Source organism: Manacus candei, unplaced genomic scaffold, assembly GCF_025592945.1.
Source record: "Manacus candei isolate 608988 ecotype Guabito, Panama unplaced genomic scaffold, ASM2559294v1 h1tg000109l, whole genome shotgun sequence".
NCBI lineage: Eukaryota > Metazoa > Chordata > Aves > Passeriformes > Pipridae > Manacus > Manacus candei.
The window spans coordinates 2,209,795-2,232,177 of NW_026138157.1; the positions used below are offsets into that span (position 1 = coordinate 2,209,795).

General features: G+C 39.8%; 1 protein-coding gene across 1 annotated transcript in view; it reads right to left on the reverse strand.

Annotated features, from left to right (window-relative positions):
* PPP2R5C (protein phosphatase 2 regulatory subunit B'gamma) overlaps positions 1–21,915 on the reverse strand; it is a 79,068-nt gene extending 57,153 nt beyond the window's left edge. Inside the window, exons 1-3 of the mRNA XM_051769630.1 lie at positions 21,823–21,915; positions 20,185–20,250; positions 4,955–5,114 (exon numbers count right to left, since the gene is read on the reverse strand). Of these exons, the coding sequence (XP_051625590.1) occupies positions 4,955–5,114; positions 20,185–20,250; positions 21,823–21,849 (253 nt within the window). The 5' untranslated portion in view covers positions 21,850–21,915. The remainder of the gene's footprint in view (positions 1–4,954; positions 5,115–20,184; positions 20,251–21,822) is intronic.
* Between the last annotated feature and the right edge of the window lie 468 nt (positions 21,916–22,383).

The following is a 22,383-nucleotide window of genomic DNA, read 5'->3' on the forward strand; positions in this document are numbered from 1 at the left end:
TTTAAGAATTCTCATTGCAACATTTTTTTTACATACTGTAAAGATTCAGACCACATCCTTAGAAAACTCACCACTCTGGACAAGTTCTCTATTTTACAGTTTACTACATTTACTGTTTACTGCAATTAGCACACTCTTGCAAAATAACATGTACAAATACAAGTACATTAACCTGTTTGCACAGCTAAAAATCTCTTGTAGCATATAAACTAAATGTAGATAATGGGTAAGGGAGCATCTTAGAAACACAAAATTAGCAAAATTGCACCATGGAGAAAAATGCATGCCAAACTGCAATGGAAGTATTAGTAAAATGATAAATTTTTATGAATATTAATTCTCATTTTTAATAACACGTACATTTTTGAAGCATTAAACTTAAATTTTGCTTTTCCATATTAATATTCTTGAATTGAACTGAAATACATTAACATTTAGGTTGCTACTTAACCAGTTGTGAAATGGTCCTTTTGGATCTTGGTCAATTATTCAGCAAGTCCATCACAGCAGCAATGTAAGTCCTGCAGATGTGCAGATGCTGAAATTCACTCACTACTCTCATGTGGTAAGGGACAATTACATTCTCAGTAAAATCAGAGGGCAAAACCAGAATTTTATTTTTTAATTAAAAAACCCAAAACAAACCAGAAAACCACAACAATGAAAAATGGTTACAAAAAACGCTCCTGGAAAAATTCAGAAAACATGAAGTTGATCTCCTAAAGGTTTAGATAGCAAACTAAGTGAGTAGAATTTACAAATGTTTAAGTGGTAAAGTTTTCTTAATGTGCATGTAAGGGAAGAAAAAAAAATCTGAAAGTAAATGCAATTACTTCATAACAAACTAAAAAAAAAAATAAAAAATCCCAAATCAAACCTAGGAAAAAAAAAAAAGAAAAAACCCATACCCTTCCTTTCCCTCAGCATTAAATTCAGGCCATTTTTTTGTTTAGAATTTTTAGACTTTGATCAGTATGATGGTGTCGATACTAACTCCATGAGAGCTGAAGGGAAAATGTACTATTGCAGCTGTCAAGTGCCCAAGCAAAGAGCATGCAATTCATAACATAACACAGTCACACGGCAGGATGAGTAGACACACATCCCTCAGATTCAAGCTCTAGAGCTTTTTCCAGTATATGATCTATTTGGGTTCATGGAAGTAACCTGGAATCAAGCATTGAAATGAAGATGACCCATCAACATCAACAGAAATAAACTGCAGCACACGACAAACTAAATCCCAGACACTGTGGAACCGTTTGCTAATTTACAATGAAAAAATTATCCATAATGTAACAATGAACTCAAGTTTCTTGCATAAATCTGACTTTATCAGTTGCAATGAACACAAACTCCTTCAGTGTCTTAGTGGTCAGGTACATATGAGCTTGGATATAGTATTTTTCAAACATATTTATAAAATATCAATACTGAACACCTATGCCGCTTATCTCATACAGAACGTATTCATAAATTTTTAAACAATTTTAATCTATCCTAAATTACAAACTGCTTTCTTAGGAAACCAAAAATGAAGAAACTGGTAAGTGTCTGAAGGCCAAAGCACCCTTTGCCATTTATATTTGATAAAACCAAAGCATTAATCTCCAAGCTTTCACATCACAATCAAATAAAACACACCTTTAAGTCCAATAAGTAATTTTTTCCAATAAACAACTTAAAACAAAACTCAACTTTCTGTAACTGAAGTACCCATACTATAAATGTTAGCTACAAAGGAAACTGGGTAAGCAGAAATCAACATAGCACAAGCTTATTGGCACAGAATTTATCTTTTTGATGAAAATAGGTAAGATCTTTTCAAGATGTTTGACACCATCCTGAAGGCACTTCTCCAGAGATACTTCTGGGTTATCTGTGGGCAGACAAGCTACCTGTTCTACCTAAACTAAATCACACTGCATTGCACTGTGCTGCAGGGAGCTTCACTAGGTTGTAGTTTTACTAATATATAGATCTTGATATTCCACAAACAAATTGCAGAGACTTCTCTTTTCTATGTTCAGCTCTATTCTTAGAGCCTCTTGATTCGTAATCTATTTCCTTTTCTTTGTGCATTATCTGAGCTGTCCTGCTCCTCCATTTCCTGTATAATCTGAGGGTGCACAATGTTAATTGTAAATTGCTCCAATGAACACAAATCATACCACATTAATACCAGACACCAGGGCAAATATGCTGGTATTTCCAGAAGCTTATCATCAGCACTTTTGTGCAACGCCCAAGAGAAAGTTTGCAGCATGCCTGAAGACCAAAAAAGTATTTCCTAAATATGAAATCTTGATGAAAACCCACTCTGGCAGCTCCTCCTTTCCCTTCTCACTATTTCAAGTGATCTGCTGACCTCATCTCCAGCCCTATGGCACAGAAGAAAGGTGGTTATCTCAGCAATGCTGCAGGTCATTTAGAACTTACCAGTTAAAAGCTTTCACATATCTAATATGGACCTTAAAGCATGCAAAGACAACACCATTCTACTGTTGTGCTTAAAATACAGTCTCAGGTAAAGTACATCACACCACATAGTAGTCAATGCAACATTTATATGAAAATACACATCTCTTGGTCTACTATAGACAAAAGAAAGATTTCCTGTAGCTGTAGAAATACAGCCACCTGTTACAAATTACAGGAGTTTGAAAGCTGGTTAAACACAGCTAACCTGAAGAAACACTATGTTCTTCCCAGCACTTCATAGAAGTGAAACCTGCCTTAATAATCTCAGCCCTTTAAATTAAAGCCTGCCAGTCCAATTTAACTCCTGTCCAGACACAAGCATTAAACAACACACTTAAAGCTGTCCAAAAAGAAAGTTTCTCAGGTTCACTTGACCCACTAAATGCACATCAAGACAAGTATCTTTGCACATGTTAGAGGAACAGCTTCACTGGCCAAAAGTATTCTCAGCAATAACAGGCTGGAATTATGTCAGGAGTAAGCACATGCAGTGAGCAGAGCAATTATACAGACACCTGCTGTGATCCATGAGACTGGACACAGCTTACTAATAAAGCTATTACTACCTTTACTAATAAAAGGTAGCAATTACTACCCATCACTAGATCAGCAATTGCACCAGTGTGATCCTTGACAGCCTGGGGACATACACACAGCACCAGGCATCTACCAGTGAGAAGTTGCAGATCTTTTCTTTCATTTCACCTGAGAGTCAGGGGAGTGATTGCAGACTGAAAGGCAAATACAGTGCACATGCATAACAACACTCCTACCATTTCTTCACATCTAAGTACACTGTGTCAAAAATGCTGGAATGCTCTCAGAAAACACCTTAGATGGTTTTTAAGACTTTTTTTTTTTTTTTTTAATTCTTCCCTCTCTAAGCCTAAGCAGGTATTCCTCTGCCCTTCACTGGCCTACTAGTTTAAACTGACACACAGTCAAGGTGGAAACAGATCTAAAACTTCACCTCACTCACTGCAAGATGGATTCCTTCCCCCCTCTCTCATCTGCACTCATTTTCCCATTTCCAGCTCACTCTGTTCAGTTCTGGTCTCCCTGAGCTGCAGTCCCAGGCACGACCAGAAACACTGTATTTAAAATAGGACAAAGTAACTAAGGTTTTTCTTTGTGGCTGAATCTTTGAACAAAAGGTTACTCCAATCAAGGTGTCTGTATGCCTAACTTCTTATAAAAATCACCAGTTTCATTCAGTGTCATTTGCTCATGTCACTCATGCCCTCGATGTCACAGCTTGTGCATGAACCCACTATGTCAGTTTAAAAGACAGAATATCTTATTCATATGTGTACATATGTTAATCATATTCTGTGGTGCTAAATATTCTTATTAACAAACTTAATAAATAGATTGAAATTAACTAACTAAGCAGTTGAGTCTTGAAAAACTTTAACAGCATGTTGTATATATAGGCTGCTATACTGACATGATGGAGAGTATTTCAGATTCTTTTTGTAAAAGCAATATCTGTGTGAAGAGAAGAATCTTGCAAACTAATTTGATCTTGTATGAAAAGCAGCATAATTCAGATGGTCTGAGAAGCTGAGTTTATTTCCAAGAAACAGTAATGCATTATAATAAGAAACCAATGACTGGAGGAAAGAAGTTTTATCCCCAATATTTTCACGTTGCCTACACCAGTACTACTCAACATTTCAGTGATCAATTAGGTTTTCACTGCCAACTTTGAACACTGGAAAGCAGTACAGACTGCACTTCAAAACAGCTTTTTTTTTTCTCTAAATAAACCTTCAGAGCAAATCTAGTAGCTCATAACCAATAGATCAGTACCTCTCACCCCACCTGGAAAACTCTACCCTAACACATGGTACTACAAGCTACCACAGCACACTATGCAAACATGTATCTACCCAACAGGTAGTAGCTAAAATAAAGATAAAAGCTGTGTAATAGAAGACACACCAATTATCATCATCTTTTCATCACGGATGGCAGTAAATAGAATTCTGAGATATCACAAAGCCTTAAAATCGACAAAGGAAAAATTCATATTCACTAAAAGATGCCATTCTGACCCAGGCTCAGGAAAACTAGACCCACAAATAGTCATAGGCCAGGTCTTCTCATAATGCCAAGAGAAATTTTAGCACAAACAAAGCAGAGTTTTGCTCAGAGCATGCTGCACTGAGGACAGACGCCTAATATTTTGCTTATAGTGCCCAAATATTCTGCTTTTACATGAGATGAGTGAATATGCTGTCACACAGACATTGCCTATAGTGATTGCCAAGAAAGCAACACACTGGAAGTCCTCAAATATCAAGCAAAACAAAACAAAAAAACCCACCCCAGTGCAAGTATGTGCCATTTGCACAGGTGCATACACAATATATTATGTATGCTGTCCAGATGTAAGTATAATAGCTGAAATGCTCCTCAGTCTCATGCACAAGTTTCCCCACAAGAGTAATTCTAGTTTAGAAAGACATACCTTTTAAAGCTGGCAGTTTCTGAAGCTCCCTGTTATTGCTAACATTAAACCTTGAAGAACTCTGCCGTTTTTCCTTCTTCACTACTGTCTGTGGTGCTGGTACTTTGATTTTAGATAGTTGTGCTGGGGGAGGAGTGCTATTTGATTTTTTGTTTGACACCTGTTTAGAAAGAAATTAAAACAGTTAATTGCAGCTGAACTTGGGGAGAAAATCTTATAAAAAGTGATTTTTGTTACAGAAACGATTGAAGCAAAATAAGCTCTTAATTAAATTACTGTATTCATCATCCTCTGAATGTATAGTCACCTTTTCTTCTGCTTATCTTTTCAGTGTCCATTCCTGTACCATAGCCCTCACACAGATGGGAATAGATCACCCTGGCACATGCACTAGCCCATTTATTTGAAGTTACCAGCCAACTGAAAAGAAATTTTCAAATAATGTAGTTCCTTAGCTACTCTCACCTTCTACCCTCTGAGAAGTTCCAGGTCTCCAAGGTATCCAACATCAGCTTCAAAGGGATCACAGGAACTTGTCTATTTACACCAGCTGAACCTTTCACTGCCTATTTGTCCTGTACCTTGCTGCCAGAGTCCCAAGTTTGGCTGGGGCATTCAGGCTTTGATATAAAGTTAGAAGGAGTGTCTTACTATTGCAGTAGCTTCAACAGCTTCTAAAACACACATGAAGATGTGTAGCAGTTTACTGCCTACTCAGAGCAAGTTGCTTTTACTGTAATAGTCTTTATCAGACTGTCACTGTTCCTCTGCATGAAGTTTATAACATAAAACCAGAAAAATGGTTCCCACTATAGGTTTCCAGCTTGGTGTTATTTCCCAGACTACACTTGACAGTGCTCTCTCTCAAGCTGAATAAAATGCATCATTAACAAAAGCCTGTCAGAACTTGTAATGCTGCCTTTCTCATTCCTTTTTTTTTTGAAGGAGGAAAAGCAGGTTTAAAGTAGGCAATAGTTAACTTTTAAAATATGAATAATGTCATGACATTTTTTACAAGAATGATAAACCATCTAGGAGTGATCTACACTAAAAGTATAGGAACAGCTGATCAAGACATCTTACTGCAATATTGCAATTCATTCTGCAGGCCCTTAATTTGCTGTAGAAGTCTCTCAAATTTGCAAGCTAGAAGCACACAGATCTTAAAATATACCTTGGCTTTTTTTTTCCTCACAAGAAAAACCATATTCTCAGAAAGTGCCCACAAGATAAGAAACAGGAAAAAAATCATATGGGAATGAAATTCATGATGGAAATCAAGTTGTAATGCTGGTACTTCAGCAGTTTGAATTGATTTAATTAGAATTTTGCTAAGTATAATAGGTATAAAAGCAGTGCTTCCCTCCTGCTTGAAATAACACCAGTGGCATTTTCACAGGGCTATTGCTAAAATAAGAGAAACCAATTTTCTTTAGGTTCTAGAAAGGATTTCCAGAAAAGCTTATTCATCAGCAATTTGCATAGTCTGGGAGTGTACACATTCAGTGCACACTGAAATGTTACCATACATAAATTTATCTACCTTTAGAGTCTCCAAGACAGTAATTTTATTCAGATTTTGTCCTAGCAGCATAACTGGGAAATAATATATATTTCAAGAATAGATTAACAATTGTGTTGTATGGTATTATACACACGGTACTTAAGATATCAAAGAAAGCAACTGAAAGTAACATTTAGTTTTCATTAAACAGATTTAAGATGCCCATTTTGAAAATTTCATATCATAAAACCCCCTTACAGCCTTATAGAACAAATAAGGGGAGACAGTACACTGAATATTACAAGTCTCAGTTACCAAAAACACTCTAGAACTTGTTTCAATAAAAATGGCATATATGAGCAAGTTAAAAGCATTTCTGTACATCACAGCATTACCTGTTACATCACATTTTTCAGACTATTTCACTTTTTAATCCCAAGCACTAAATGCTTAAAAGTGTTTTTGCTGAAATACAAGTGATCTGCAAGGTAATTTCTATCTACTAACTGACATTTCAAAAAATGCATTACAAATAAAAATGCTAATAGACTAAGCAGAAAGAAAATCTAAGAATTAGGAAGCAATGACTTCCCATGTATTGAAAAAAAATTCTATTAGGATTCATTATAAACACTATTACTGCACAGGATTCTGTACTCTCAATATTGTGCTTGAGCCTAATGGTATTTTTCTGTGGTTACCTTCCACTGCCACCTGCATTTTGTTCATTACTTGGAACAGGAAGAGCCATTTTCCTGTTTCCTCTATTCCCAAACAAATTCTCAATTTCAGATTAACAGGTGCTCACATGTGCCTGCACACATGCACACATTGTGGTATCCTAAGGTAGCACATACCTCAGGAAGGCAAGTATTCTAAACTGCAGATAAATTCTAAAATTAGCCAAAATGGTTATTTAAGAGGATGGGTACCATTTCTGATTAGAAATGTTGAAAGAAAGCATTTTTTGTTGCTATGGCAACCTCCCATCTAGAAATGATGACTCCAGAGTAATTCTAGCCCTGAATCACTGGCCATTTATCCAGCAGATTTCCTCCTCCTTCCCACCATCAAGCATGATCATCCCTGTGTTTCAGTCATGCTCTAGTCAGCCAGCACATACCAGAAGGTTGCCAAAACAGTGTCTAAGTCATTATTACTACTTCAATGCCACACAGCTGTACTCCATGACCTCTGCAAGTGGCACTGTGGTGCTACCACAAGAGAACTGGCCTCCAGAGTTTGCAGCCAGCCAACCCTTGGATAGAAGGGCAACTGGAGAAAATGAGTTAAGTCAACTTAAGCCACACAGCTCAGCAATTTTAACCAAACCTTTAAAAAAAGCCAAATAAATTTAGACTAACAATTTTGTATATTCATCTGCTAAAGATTTCAAGGTAACACACTTTTCATGAAAGGTACAGCGCTTGCTAGTTCAGATCAAAGATCCAAGCTCAGTGCTCAGCTTCCTACTCCCAGTAACAAACCAAACTACTTCAGAAACCACAACTCCTAACAATAAGTAATGGATATTCTGCTACATCAGTGAACAATTCAATGTATTTGACACCAGAACAGTCAAACTACAGGTATGTTTTTATCAGTTCTCTTCCTGTGACTAGAATGGGAAATACCTATTCTTCCCCTTGTTCTAGCAAAGGCTCCCTCCTACCCAAATGTCTGTATATTGACAGACACATTCAATTCCAAAAGTGCTGATATACCTCTAAAAATGTGTTCAAACTACTTTGAAAAATGTCAGATTAAGAATGTGTTTCTTCAGATCATGATTAAAGCACAACCCTCAGTTTTTCTCATCAATTTATTTTTAAAAATCAGAGCTTTACATACTTCATTGAACATTAAGACAATCAGTAACAGTGTGATTCCAACTTTTAAATTGTTTTTAACAATCAAAAGTATATGGTTTATGTTCACCAGTGCCTTTGACTAAGCTTAAAATTAATCCAAGAGAGTGAAAGACAGGGAGGGGAGAAGGTTTCCTGCCAGTCACAACAGTTCAAGGTAGATTGCCCTTGCATCCCTTGAGTTATCCTGCATCAATCAGGCATGATGTGGTACATTTTTTGTCTCAACATCACTTTTTTGAGTGAAGTTGGATCCTTCACCCCCTGACAAGTACACAGATAAGGACAAGTCAGAGCACAATGCTAAGTTTGCAACCAGGGAAACAAAGGCCAAGCACATCTACGGCCAATTTTTCTTTTTAAACTGTAAAATTAAACTGATCATCATCAAGCATCTCAGAATGCAACTTTTACTTCTGGCTGACTAGCTAAGACATAAGAGACCATACCAGGACCTGTAAGGAGGGTCCACCCTCATCCCATCTATGTCAATAAGTTAGAAGACCCTCTCCTTGCCTTTCTGACAGTCCTCCCAAAATGGTGTTCAAGCTACCTTGACAAACAAGGGCAACCAGAAGAACTCTGTCTGACCTTACCTTTCCAAACACCCTTGCTAATAACTGAATGAGAGCAAAGCACACAAAGCCTTCTGCTCCACAAAATCAAAAGCCAAGCCAAGCCTAGAGTGGTATCAACCCTATAATGATGCAGCAAGCTTGTATGTTGCTTTCTAAGATAAACTGGTCAGAGCAGGGTGAGGATTTGAAGACGACGGTAAAACCACTTGGATCCCTGTGTCATTAAAAGATTTAAAAAACTGCATGGTTTATTAGTGACAATATAAGGACAAGGCAAGAGAGAGTCTCTGCCTGAAGAAGACATGGTGCTAGGCAGCACCCTGGATGGTGTTTCTCCACACAGGTCAGTCTAACACTAATCTGCAAATGTCTTCCCTCTAATGAGGGATTTCAAGTTTATATCACTGTGGTATTACCATACCACAATGGCAGCAGCAAGCCAAATATCAGCAAAAACTTGAGAAAAAACTCCGAAATATGAAATCTGGATAGCTGAACCTTGCAGTAATTAACACATGATTAAGATTCCCTGTGAAATGCAAGTACACAGAGCAAACACACAGAATACTTTAAAAGAATCATCAGTCTGAATCTGAAAGAGAGGAAAAATGCTTATTTTAATGCAGATTTAATCCCTTCCTTCTTTTCCTTTTCGTATAGTAAGTAGCCTCCATGGACTTATTTTTCATTAAGATAAACAGAGGTCTGATCTATAGCACCCAGAAGAGCACGTCTCTTGCCAAGGCAGACTCAGAATGCTATGAAAGCATTCTGGATTACATCTAAAACATACTAACAATGAAACTGAAATACAGTTTACTGAAACTAAACAAAGATTGTGAGAAAACATGAAAGGGACATTAACAACTTGATTTTCAGAACTGTATGAGGGCCCAGTATGTAATCAAAATAATTTGGCTAACAGGTTGAGGCCTAATACATAATCAATGTAATTAGGCTGAGAAGCTGAATTTAATTTCATTTCTTAAGATGAGAACTGAAATCAAAGATCAAGGAGTCAAAATGGGTGGAGAGCAGTTAAAGAGCCTTCCATGCAGTATTTTTCCCACTGCAGTAACTTCAAAGTAGTGTGATAATCTCTGAACAGTCCAGGAATCTTGAACACTACCATGGAGCTCTCTTCTTTGCAGATCTTCATTTACTGTTTTGGGGGTGGGAACAAGGACAGATCCTATCTGGCATATGGCCCAGGTGCCATCAACCTGGTAAATACATCCACAGCATACCTGCAGGAGGTGGGCTGGTGGTGTTAGATCAGCAGTTGGGACCAAGGCAAGTTGTTCAAGGCAGACACTACCAGGAGAGCACTATTTGTCAGCTGATTTCAATGCCACATTGTTAATAGCAGCTGTTCAACATGCCTTCCAAGAGGTTAACATCAGAATAAACTATTGTTATTAATGGTATTAAAGGTAGGCCTGACAGAGCTGTCCAGACAGTCTACAGCACTTCTAGTTCATGCAGGTGTCCAACCACCAGTAAGAAGTTTGTTATGGAGCAATTAGCCATGATCCTTAGCATCAGTATTTTCAATCTACACTCAGTGCCAACTATACAAAGCTTGATATGGAGTCAGTAACAAAAAGAAGCACTGATCCATAAACAACACAGTTAAAAAAAGCAGGGGAATGACATGCTTGTTGGGTACCATTTTGGATGGCAAATGTTTCTGAGGTTCTCTGTTGAAGATTTTTGCTAGTATGCCATTATTGTTCACCAGTTTTACCACCACAAGACTGTTTGGACAGACAGCCTAGGGAGGAGTCTGGAGATGCAGCTTATGGTGCTAAAGGCTTTGGCTGGTTTCACACAAATGGTACTTTAGATGTTTATTGTTTTTCCTCAACAAAATCATTTGCCAGAATGATACCTGGATTGTCTGCTGGAACGATCTTTTCAGCTGACCTTCTAGCAAATATACTTACTATTGTTAAAGACTGTCTCAGTAGCTGACATACACTGGATAGTCCAGTGGTAGTCTCAGCAGCACTTACTATGTTTTTATTACATCAAGAACTGCATCCTAAAGCTTTGAGGATCCATGTTGTTATAATGATAAGTAAAAAGATTAACCTTTCAGCAGGGCGATGATGACAAAGTTTTTATATTTTAGCACACTGTAATCAGCATCCGTGGATTTATGTTGTAGTACTTGTTTAGCAACTGTGATTTGGCATTTTACATACAGCAATGCTACTGCTGGCTATTCCTGATGTCTAACAACAGAGTTCCATCAGTGTTTTGTCCCAGACAGCATGGAGCATGTTGAATTGCATCAATGACTGGGACATGCCCTATAAGCAGTGAAGGCCTCCACACTGTGGAGCGCCCACAGGAAACTTTAGTCACAAACCACTTTTGAAGATTGATCTACAACTTGCTGAAACTCTTCTGCCTTTCTTGTTGCTGTTTATTTTTCATAACACAAAGCATTGCTCGTATTTCCTGTTAGCTGCTTATACACAGGGCTCCAATTTTATCTTCTAAAGAACTGTATCATCACAGCTTTGTGTAACAGACTTGACTTGCAACACACCAAACCAATCTGATGCATGCTGCATCCTTGACATAAATGCACTATAATTTTACATTCATAATTAAATATCAGTAGCATAAGGCTTGTTTTCCATTTGCTTCTTGTAAACTTAATTTTATTCTAACTAGTTTACTCCAGGAACAAACCAATATTTGACTTATTTCAGTCAGAGATCAGATCTGCAGCCCGAGGTTGCAGAGCACTGGCAAAGATGAGAGGGTACCCAGGCTCAGGCTGTAAGAGGATTCACCCTGCTTTGCGTTTGCTGAAACACCACCATCAGTGAGCATCTGGTACTTCACAAACACAGACAGCAATGCAACATTTGTTTCCTAGTGTATCTTCTATAATGAAACTTCAAAGTAACAAATGGCCCTAGAAAAAAAAAATTGTTACCTGCAACCACGGCTTAGTTAATTAAATGTGATTTAAACCAGATCATGTCCTATGTATTATTTCAAAATCTTTACATAAATACAGGGATGACGAATCTGAATAAATGATGGTCTGGCTTAAATTACTTTATTTCTTTATTTTCATTTGTAATTTCTCTCTCATCAACCTGAGACATCCTTTTACTTTCAAAAACCAAAGCAAAACAAAACAAAAAAAAACAAAACCCAAAAACCGAAACCCCCCCAACCCAACAAAAACTACCTTTGTGCTTCTTTATATACACACACACATATATAAAAGGCTCCCACATTTGAAGGAAAACACACACACGCTCTTTTGCTTTAGTCACCAACTCCTGTACCCTACTGTAAATGTTAATTATATAAAGCTACTGATAAGCTAAGGCTCCTGTATGTGTGGCTTTACCACTGATATCTATTCTTGTGCTCCCTGATCCATTCATAGAAGCTTCTCACTTCACACACTCCTGCTGAAATATTTTTTTCCTTTGCCTCCTGCCCACCAATTTGGTATTTGTATTAGAGAGCTAAGAGAGTTACAGCCCATGACAAGTAACCAGACCCAGTGGAAGGTGTCCCTGCCCATGGCAGGAGAGTTGGAACTGGATGATCTTTAAGGTCCCTTCCAACCCAGACCATTCTGAGTCTATGAATAACAACCTTAACCACTTCTACAGAACTGTTATACCAAATCATTTTATCTTTGGCTCATGTCATGCTTTTATTTTACATGTCATTGCAAAAGCTTACCTGTCAGTATTTCAGACCGCTAAATTAAGCGGTGATGAGGAAGTATAGGAAAGTCACTATAAAGGTATAGCAAATTATAATATTTGGCAGTCATCTTCTAATCCTTTAAAAAGTACATTCTGGAATAGGCCAAGATTTTTTTTTCCTAGGTTGTTATTTTTTAATTTTTTTTTTTCCAATGGCCCTGAAAGCCTGTTGTGGGGGAACAACACACAAACAAAAATAACCAAAACTTATCATCCCACTTCTAGAATTACAAATTTATTCTGGTTTCAAATGAAATTTAGGGGGGGGGAAGGAAATACAAGATATAATGTTTTTAAAGTCTGAACATATGGGTGGATTCAAAAGTTACCTGGTTTTTCTTACTATTTGTAATACTCTTTGGGATAACTACATCAATAATTCTGTATTACACAAGCATTAATGTACACCTGAGTCCTCTCTAAGGAGTGGTAGGCCTTTACAAAAAAACTTAAGAGAAATAATTTGAAAAAAAAAGGATGAAAAGGATGCTTTCAGTTTACAAAATGCTGATATCTACTTTTAAAAGTCACTTTGCTGCTTTTGATTAGAATAGCCTCTGCCTTTATTGCTGTGCTTCTACTCAGGAAGGATTCAGAGCGTTTGAAAACATGACTGGAAAGCAGAAGATAGCAAGTACTAAAACCAACCACACAGTCCTCACACCTCATATGTTACACAAGCAGTTGTCAGCCTTGTGTAAGAAGTAGAAGGGCATAGGATCCTGTTTGCAGAAGCATCTCATTTTAGGTAACAAAATACTTGTATGCAGCAGTGTTTGGTACATTTTAATATTTCCATTAATTTTAAAAGCATAATATTAAAGTTACATGACAAGCACTGTTAAGGTACCCTTCTCCACTAGTCAGTATTGAGGTGTGTTTGCTTTGAATACAGAAGGAAATTCCAGTTTCCAACACCAAAAAGGCAATATGTCAATAAAAATTGGAAATAGGAAATTACAGGAGTTAAATACAAACAAAAAGTTGCATAGAGCCTGTAAAAGTAACACATAGTGCATCTTTCTAGTCAGCAAACAGTACCTCACTTAGTACTAAGGGTGCATTCACTTGCTACATTTAAGTATTTTTTAATAGTTTTATCAACCCATTAAAATAATCTCCCTAGGAAAGAAAATCAGAACTGCAAGCCGTGACCAAAAATTAGTTTTCAAATTAATTTTTTCAAGAAGTTGGCACACCAGTTGAAAACCAAACAAACCCACTCCAAAGCCCACAGACTTTATTTCCCATCAGCTATGTAACTGATACAAGAGACAATCCATCCCAATTTTATATGCAGTTTTGGTTTCAAGTCCTGTTTTGCTAATGTTAGAAGTGAAATTCCAGAACTATATACCCAGAAAGCTTCACAAAACAGAAGGTCTAGTGCTGTCCAATTATAATCCTTCTGTGATTCAAACTTGAGAGGATTAGTTGTTAAAAATTTCAATTTTATTTCATAATGTATCTTTCCTTCCAAGTGAAAGACCACTGGTTTTCAAATCAGCTTTATCTACTGCATGGGACTGACTCATGACAGCACTGGCTATTCTTCCTGTCAGTCCAGCTGGGGCATTCTACTGAACACATACTGAAGAAACAGTGAGGGTTCAGCCAGGATTGGTAAGTGATGAATACACCAGACAAACACAGCACAGTGATTTGGTCCACTGAAAACTTGGCAGTTTGGGGAGGCTTTATTACAGGCTATCAGCCATTCCTGATCTAGAGAGCTACATAACTCAAACTGAGAGTGTGTAGGGAGTACTATTAAAATCCTTAATACACTGTTTTAAGCTATAAATAAATTAATACTTAACTTCAGGCATTAATTAAAAGATATAAATCCAGTCTATGCTAAATACATCTCTCAGTAAAGGACACCAGCTTCTATGAAGAAGTACACCTCAAAGATGCTGAATGCAATGTATCCAAAAATGCTGTGCCACTGAGTGACAGATAATACCTAACTGGTGTGAGGTTGACACACCTGAAGGGCAGGATGCCATCCAAGGGAACCTGGACAAGCCTGACAAGAATCTCATGAGGTTTAGCAAGACCAAGTGCTGCATCTCCATCAGGGCAACTCCAGTTATCAACTCAGACTGGGGGATGAACAGATTGAGAGCAGCCCTGCCAAGAAGGACTGGGGGGTGCTGGTGGGTGACAGGCTGATGTGAGCTGGACATGTGCACTCACAGCCCAGAAAGCCAATTGTGTCCTGGGCTTAATCAAAAGCAGTGTGGGCAGCAGGGCCAGGGAGGGGATTCTGACCCTCTACTCCGCTCTGGTGAGACCCCACCTGGAGTGCTGCATCCACCTCTGGAGCCCCCAGCACAGGAAGGACATGGACCTGTTGGAGCGAGCCCAGAGGCCACCAAGATGATGAGAGGGATGGAGCACCTCTCCTATGAAGAAAGGATGAGAGAATTGGGTTTGTTCAGCCTGGAGAAGAGAAGGCTTTGGGGTGACCTAACTGCAGCCTTCCAGCACCTGAAGGGAGCCTATAAGAAAGATACACAGAGATGTTTTACAAGAGCATGTAGTGACCAGACAAGGGGGAATGGCTTTAAACTGAGAATAGGTTTAGATTAAATATCAGGAAGTTCTTGACTGCAAGGGTGGTGAGACACTGAAATAGGTTGCCCAGAGAAGCTGTGGATGCCCATCCCTGGCAGTGTTCAAGGCCAGACTGGATGGGGCTTTGAGCAACCTGGTCCAGCAGAAGGTGTCCGGCCATGTAGGGACGTTGGAACTAGATGACCTTTAAGCTCCCTTCCAACCCAACCCATTCTATGATTCTCTGAATGAAAAACAGTAATTGAAAAGAGCTAAATGATGGATGCTTTATATAAATGGTAATAAATATGTATCTGTGACAAGAAGGTATTTCCAGAAATTATGTAGGAGTAGTCCTAACACAAAACAACGCCAGAACTTTTGGAAAGGTATTCTCCCCTCTCCAATCCCCAAACCTCAAGCTCCTCTGCTGTGGTCCCTAATGAGCTGCCTAATTAGTACTTACTTGTGCCAAGACTTTCAAGTATAACTTAAAAAATTCTGAAGTAAAAAAACCTAGCCACAAGCTGGACACTGTGTAACAGTCTCCATGCAACATCTTCAAGATCAGATACATTTGTTTCTCAGGGTAAATAGCACCACAATGAAAAATACAAACAGTAAACATGACAAAAATAAGCAATAGTATATAGAAGATATTGAGTCAACTTTCTAAATAGCTTGCTGCTGCTGATCACAGAAACCTGTTAACACAAAAATGCCAAATTTATTGCTTTTGTCTATTAGTTGTTTTCCTTTAAATCTTAGGATATTTCTACATATGATCTCTGCTAAGAAACTCCTGTAAACCCATTGACTCTGCTTCCCCATCCCTTTTGCAGTTTCCTATTTTTAAGGAAAGTGACAATCACAAGTGCTCATGGAATCAGGAATCAGTAAAAGTAGTAGCAAGAATACTGATAGTCTTTCCCCACCAAGTGCTGGCTAATACAGGAAAGATGATGGAAGACTGAATAGACACCTCTCAGGGTTCTTTCAGAAAGACAAAAATCCTTACTTCTGCTGAAGTATTTTGAAGATGGCCCATTAAAGAGAGATTTCTTTAATTATTTGGCAATTTTATTACCAAAAAAATATTACCATTATGTTGAATAGCTTCAGAAATTAACTTTTAAATAAAAAGGGCTTCAAAAAGCAGGGAAGAAAAACCTCTGAAAACAAAGCCTGACAAAATTGCTGCACTGCAAGCTATTAACAATGTTTAGTACACCTGTTGAAAAGTGATGGCTGTGAGATAGTGGCATGACAGAATTTTTTAAAAATTGGTTTCAATAGTGATTACAGTCCAACATGAGCAACACATGCTATCAATAAATCAAGCTGTTTCTTGCACAGCAAGAAAAAAGGCCAATGACTTTTTTGTATTTAATTAATTTTGATTTGTCTGTATTAAAAAAACCACAACAAAATACCTTTAAAGTAGAAAGAAGCAACCAGAGGAGCACATGGAAACAATGAGAATACACAAACACACATATGCTCCTCAAAACCACATCAGTCTTCCGTTTGCTGCTCTGCACGGCCGAAGAATGAGTAACGATTCCTGTTCTCATTTGTTGAAAGTCAACAAGCTGATACTTTCTTAAACAACAAAAATACTCTTTCCCTTCTACAGACTACTCAGAAGCTAAATTAATACAATTTTAAATTTAGAAGTTTCACGCCTTCTAAAGCCAGTCCAGCCAGACCTAAAAGATGCCATCACTCCCAGTCACCTGGAGTGATGGCATCATCACAACACATACTGTTGTCCTGTATGAAAGGTTACCAGCTACTTCTGGCCCTTCCATCCTCCAGGGGACTCACAGCAGTGAATTAGTTGTCCAAGTGCTCCTGGACCATTTCAGTGACTGGTGAAAATGCAAGATTTAGCACACACCTTCCTGCAGAACTAAGAGTATATAGGGTTCAAATCTTAACTTCCTTCCCCTGTGGCAGTATTTGAAAACCACTGCTAAAGTACTGCCCTTGAATTATTATAAGTGTTAGGGTTTTGCTAGAGATAGAAAAAGGTGATGTTTCTCAACAATCATTAACTATTACCAAGCCACCTCTTTCTTTAGAAATTAGACAGTCCATAAGTTATTCCTGCCTTAACTCAAAAGGAGACCTCCACACTCCTGTGACAAAACAGAACTCTACACCAAAGCTTATCCATGAGGCAAGTGCATTTCCGGTATTTCTGTCACAAAAAAGAGAACAGAGGATGGAAACAGAGAAGGACAATCAAAGTAACAGAGGTCTTCCCATCTAGGGGAGATTAAGCAGGGTTTTGGGGGGGAATATCTAAATATAACAATATTAAAAAAGTCAATTACATCATTAATAATATGAAATCAATTTTACACAACACTCAGTTAAGCAACCTTCTAAGCCACGTACCGGCTTAAAGAAAAGTACACCAGAATGGAAGACCACACATTTACTGTTTCTGAGTCTCTCCCCTTCAGCATTAACTGCTGTCCACACAGCAAATAAGAAGAGAGGTCCATGCAACATGCTTCACATGTTGCAAGGCTTTCTTAGTATTACATCAAGTAACCAAGGCATAGCCAATGCAAGAACCCTCAGTTTAAGGCATTTTCACCCTCTTTCAGCATGAGCATTCTGACCCAGCGTACCAGGAATCACTTCAATCCCTTTTCAAACTTGCTCCACAGCTTCAATCAACTGAAATCTCATTTCCCTGACTGCAAGACAGGAAAAACACGTGTTCATTTTTGTAAATATTAAGATCTGTTGTACTTTTTTATCTATAGAAGTTCAAGGCATCATGAATTTTGTTGAGTGCTATAAAAGTGTCTATAAATAAAGTATTTGTGGGATGCTGCTGCTTGTGTTGTCCCTGTTCTTTGAATAGCAGACGGTTTCTAGTCTTTACAATCTGCCATTTGCATTAAATTCATTTGCATCAAATGCATATGCATCAAATGCATTCTGAGAAACAAAAAGCTGAAATGAACCAGCATAATTCCAAACCTACTCATAGTCTAGAAGAGGATTTCTAAAAAGCCATGCTAAAACATATGTGCAAGGAAACAGAAGAAAACCTTCTTTAAAGAATAAAGAAATGTAAAAATGTATTAGAGTGTGCTCCAGATTCTCTCTATATTTACTAATCTTCACTATGTTAACAAATAGCTTCCTTTATGCTCATATAAGCCCCAGCTAACATACATCATGATTACAGCCAGCCACGTTAGAATGCAAAGTCTACATTACTATTTGTGTGCAATTACTCTATTAATTAAGTTAATGAGTCAAGCACTGAGGTGTTCAGAATTGTATGGAGACTAATGTCCACTGGGAATTACAAACGTACTACATGTGCCAGTCACATTCCCAGTTCCTTTCCCATTCTACCCCTATTCACATATGATTAAGTATCACAGACAAGTAAACTGTACTGGTCACTGGGAATTCTACCCAGAAGGACAAAAGAAACAGTGGATGAACACTGAAGCATATTCTCCTATTGAGACTCATCTCTCTCACATTTTAAGTTCAAAAAATAAAAAGCCAGATCCGCAAACACAGAAAGAAATGCCAAACAAACCCACATACACACTTTCAGCTAACATTTAAAGTTCTTTGCTTATTAACTATGGGAGCTTTATACTCTGTCCTGGAGCACCAAGAAGGAATAAGAAAATCAGTCTTGGTCTCAGCAACTTCTCATTCAGAAGTTTGAGAAAATAAGTAGTCAACAAATATCTAGCAAAGATGCTGATAAGGATGATCCTTATAACTGCACAGAAATTAAAATTATGGCCAAGAAGTGACACTCTTTTTAACATCACAGCAATATACTGTAAAGACAGAACATCTGACAATATGTTATTATAAACATCTACACTGATATATTTCCCATTTCATTCTATGAGCTTCCATAGTAGGTAAGATCCCTTCTAGCACCGAGGTTCCCTCCACCAAAACTCAATCACTCTTACTGAAATTTGCCAAAATGCTTTTACCCATAGTTTACAAGTTTTAATAATCTTATTAATTTATGACAGTAGCACAAATCTTTCTCCTCAACATAGAAATGAGAACTCACTGAAATGCATCAGAAAGCATATAATAAATATTCCCACCCACCTATCCCTGACAGTCATTTCTGAGCGGGAAAAACAGGAAAGCTGGATGAGTATTTTGTTCTCAAACATTATCTGTTGGCATCAGTTTAGAGGCTGAAATACATAAGCTTTTCAGTACAGCATTTTACATTCAAGCTAATACGAACATTTGAAAGAAAATGTCAAGAAATCCACCTGAACAGTGGATTCCAAATGCAGAAGAACTACTAATTCTGAGTTTCTGGATTAATACGGGAAAGGAAGCGAATAATGATTTAATTGACCCCTTTCCAGTTGCTGTGCCTTGCTGGTGGACAAAACAGAGAGCAACGCAGAAGGAAAAAAATCAGCATCTACAACAGAATAATCAGTCAAAAATGGATCACTCCATTGTATACCTATAAAAAGAAACCACACAACAAAACAGCTGGCAGCCTGTGATTAAGCCTAAGGTCTCCTGACAGTATAACAGGCTACTGACACTTAACTGACATGCCAACATCGACAGTCTGAGAGAAGGGACCTCTGGGAATTACAGAGAATGATAAAAACTACTGTGAGCAACTGGAAGACAAGCCCAAACCCTCACAATAACACTAGAAAATAAGACAGATGCACATCTCATGACCAAAAAAGGAAATAGATGAGCATTTAAGATTGTAGCAAGTAAATATTTATTTACTCTAAATAAAATTGACTTCCTTAAAAGTTTCTTCTCTTATCCTGTCAAATACCAAGGCAGTTGTTCCACAACCATTATCCCTCAAAACCACCTATCACATCAAAATTATAACAATCTAGATAAACTTAACGCACTCTTTAAAAGTCATGACAAATTAGTATGGAAAAACTCTACATATTTTAATAATATTTACCTCATGGTCTTGGTTATCTTGTCCATCTTTGCCACTTTTTCCACTCTTGACTGATTTTGTAGGTTCCTTAAAAAAAAATAATTTTGCAGTCTCAGTTTTTCTGAAAAGGAGATCTAGACAGATTTTCAAGTCAAGAAATCAGGTTTATTTAGACACTCACTAAAAGTAATAAAATTGACAAAATGAAAATGATACTGTTTTATTGGAAGATCTTAATACTGAACTATCGGTCTTCACAAAGCTGCCTTAAACATTTTTATCTGTAGAAAGGCTTTGGAGTTTTATTTATGCCTCAAAATTCACCTATAAAGATAAGCTTTCACACAGGTGAGCAGGCAGAGACAAAGAATGCAAGTGATTTGAACGATGTCTATGACCTTGCTCTCCTCCCTTTATAGCTTCAGATATATTTATATTTAGTTTAGCTTTGAAACCAGCATGAGCATAGTACACATTTTACACTTCATTATTTTCTCTGTTCTAGGGACTAGAAAGTCTCGTACTAGAAGTAGGCCCACAACTCAATTTTCTCCCTCACAGCATCCTACTTAACTTGCATCCTTCACTCGCAGCATACTTTTGCCATTCGTTACTCTCAGAAAAGTGAAGGAAAGTTTCAATGTTTTTAAACGTCAAAGGTGCCAAGGATATTGGAAAAAAAATTAAAGCGAACAAACTCCCCAAAACCACAACACCCAATTTCCCCACATCTCATTTTAAAGCCATGTTGACAAACTAAAAGACAAACAGGATCCACCAAACAGGAGCGGTCGGGAGGGCCGGCAGCTGGATGAGGCAGACAGCACACTTCGCTGTCTCTGACTTCCACTCACATGGCTAATTGCCTCTCACAAAACAGAGTGCGATCCAGCTAACTTCCTGCTGGATTTACAAGTTTTCTGCCATCATTACTTGTGCAAGCCCCTCTCGTGGCCGCCAGACAAATCCCTCCCGGGAGCGCCGGTGGAGCCTGAGGCGAAGTGGGGCCAAAGATCCTCTCCTATTGTCAGGAAAAGGAGCCGAAAGACTCCCGAGAGGCGATCAGCGCTCCTGGGATACTTAAGGAGATCCCCCAAGCACAACTCCCACCGCAGCCTGAGCTACGCAGCAGCCAAACTTCCCGGGACGGGGCGCGGGCGAGCAGCCGTGGGGAAAGACCCCCCACGCAGCCCTGCCTGGAAAACACTCCTTCCCGCTCCCCAGCACCCCCGGGCCCCTCCAGCGAGACCTCCTCTCCCCACTCAGCCTCCGCCAGCCGCGGCTGAGCAGGACACGTTTCTCATCCCCTCCCTCCCTCCCTCCCGCACTCCCCCGCACGCCGAACCCGCGGCCGCCCCCACCGAGGCGACATCGGGACCCCGCCTCGGCACCCCCGGCCTAGGCCCCGCCGGGAGCTGCCCCTTCCCCAGCGCCCGGCTCTGGGAGGAAGGCGGGGGCCGGCACACAGCGGTGAGGGAGGAGGGTACCCCTCGCCCGGCTCTGCCGCGCACCGGGAAGCGGGAGCCGCGCTCCGCTCGCCTCTGCCGCCCCCCGCCCCAGGCCCCTCCTCCTCTTCCCCGCGGGGCCTGCGCCCCACAGCCTCCCCGCGGGGCTCGCCCCCCCCCTTCCTCCCCGCCGCGACCCCCCGCCCCGACTCACTTTCTCCTTCTTGTTTTTATTCGGCATGTCCGCGGAGGCGCAGCCCCCGCCGGCCCCGCTCGGCCCCGCGCCGCGCCCGCCCCGCGCTGCCGCTGCCGCTCCCCCGCTCCGCGGCGGCCTCGCGCCCCCCCCCTTCCTCCCCCGCCCGCGGGGACCGGCCGCGCCCGCCCATTGGCTGCGCGCGTCACGTGGGCCGCGCCTCGCGCCGCGTCACCCGTGCGGGCGGGGCTGAGGGCGCCCCCGCCCGGCCCCCCCTCGAATCCCGGCGCGTCCGGGGCGCTCCCGCCGGGATCGGGGTGATCCCGGCCGGTCTTCCCGGGCTCCAGCCGCGTCTCCAGGTGGCCCCGCGGGCTGAGCGGGGACAGCGGTGCGAGACGAGGTGTCCTCAGCGCCCCGAGCCTCCAGTAGGCTCTTCCTCAGCCCGTGGGAAGCGAGTGATCGCTGCACCCCCCGCCCTGAGCCGCTCTGGGTAGTGAGTGGCTCCGGGCGCCTGTCACTGGAGAGCGGAAATGCTAAGGAAAAAAAAAAAACAAAACCAAAAAAACCAACAGAGCATACCTG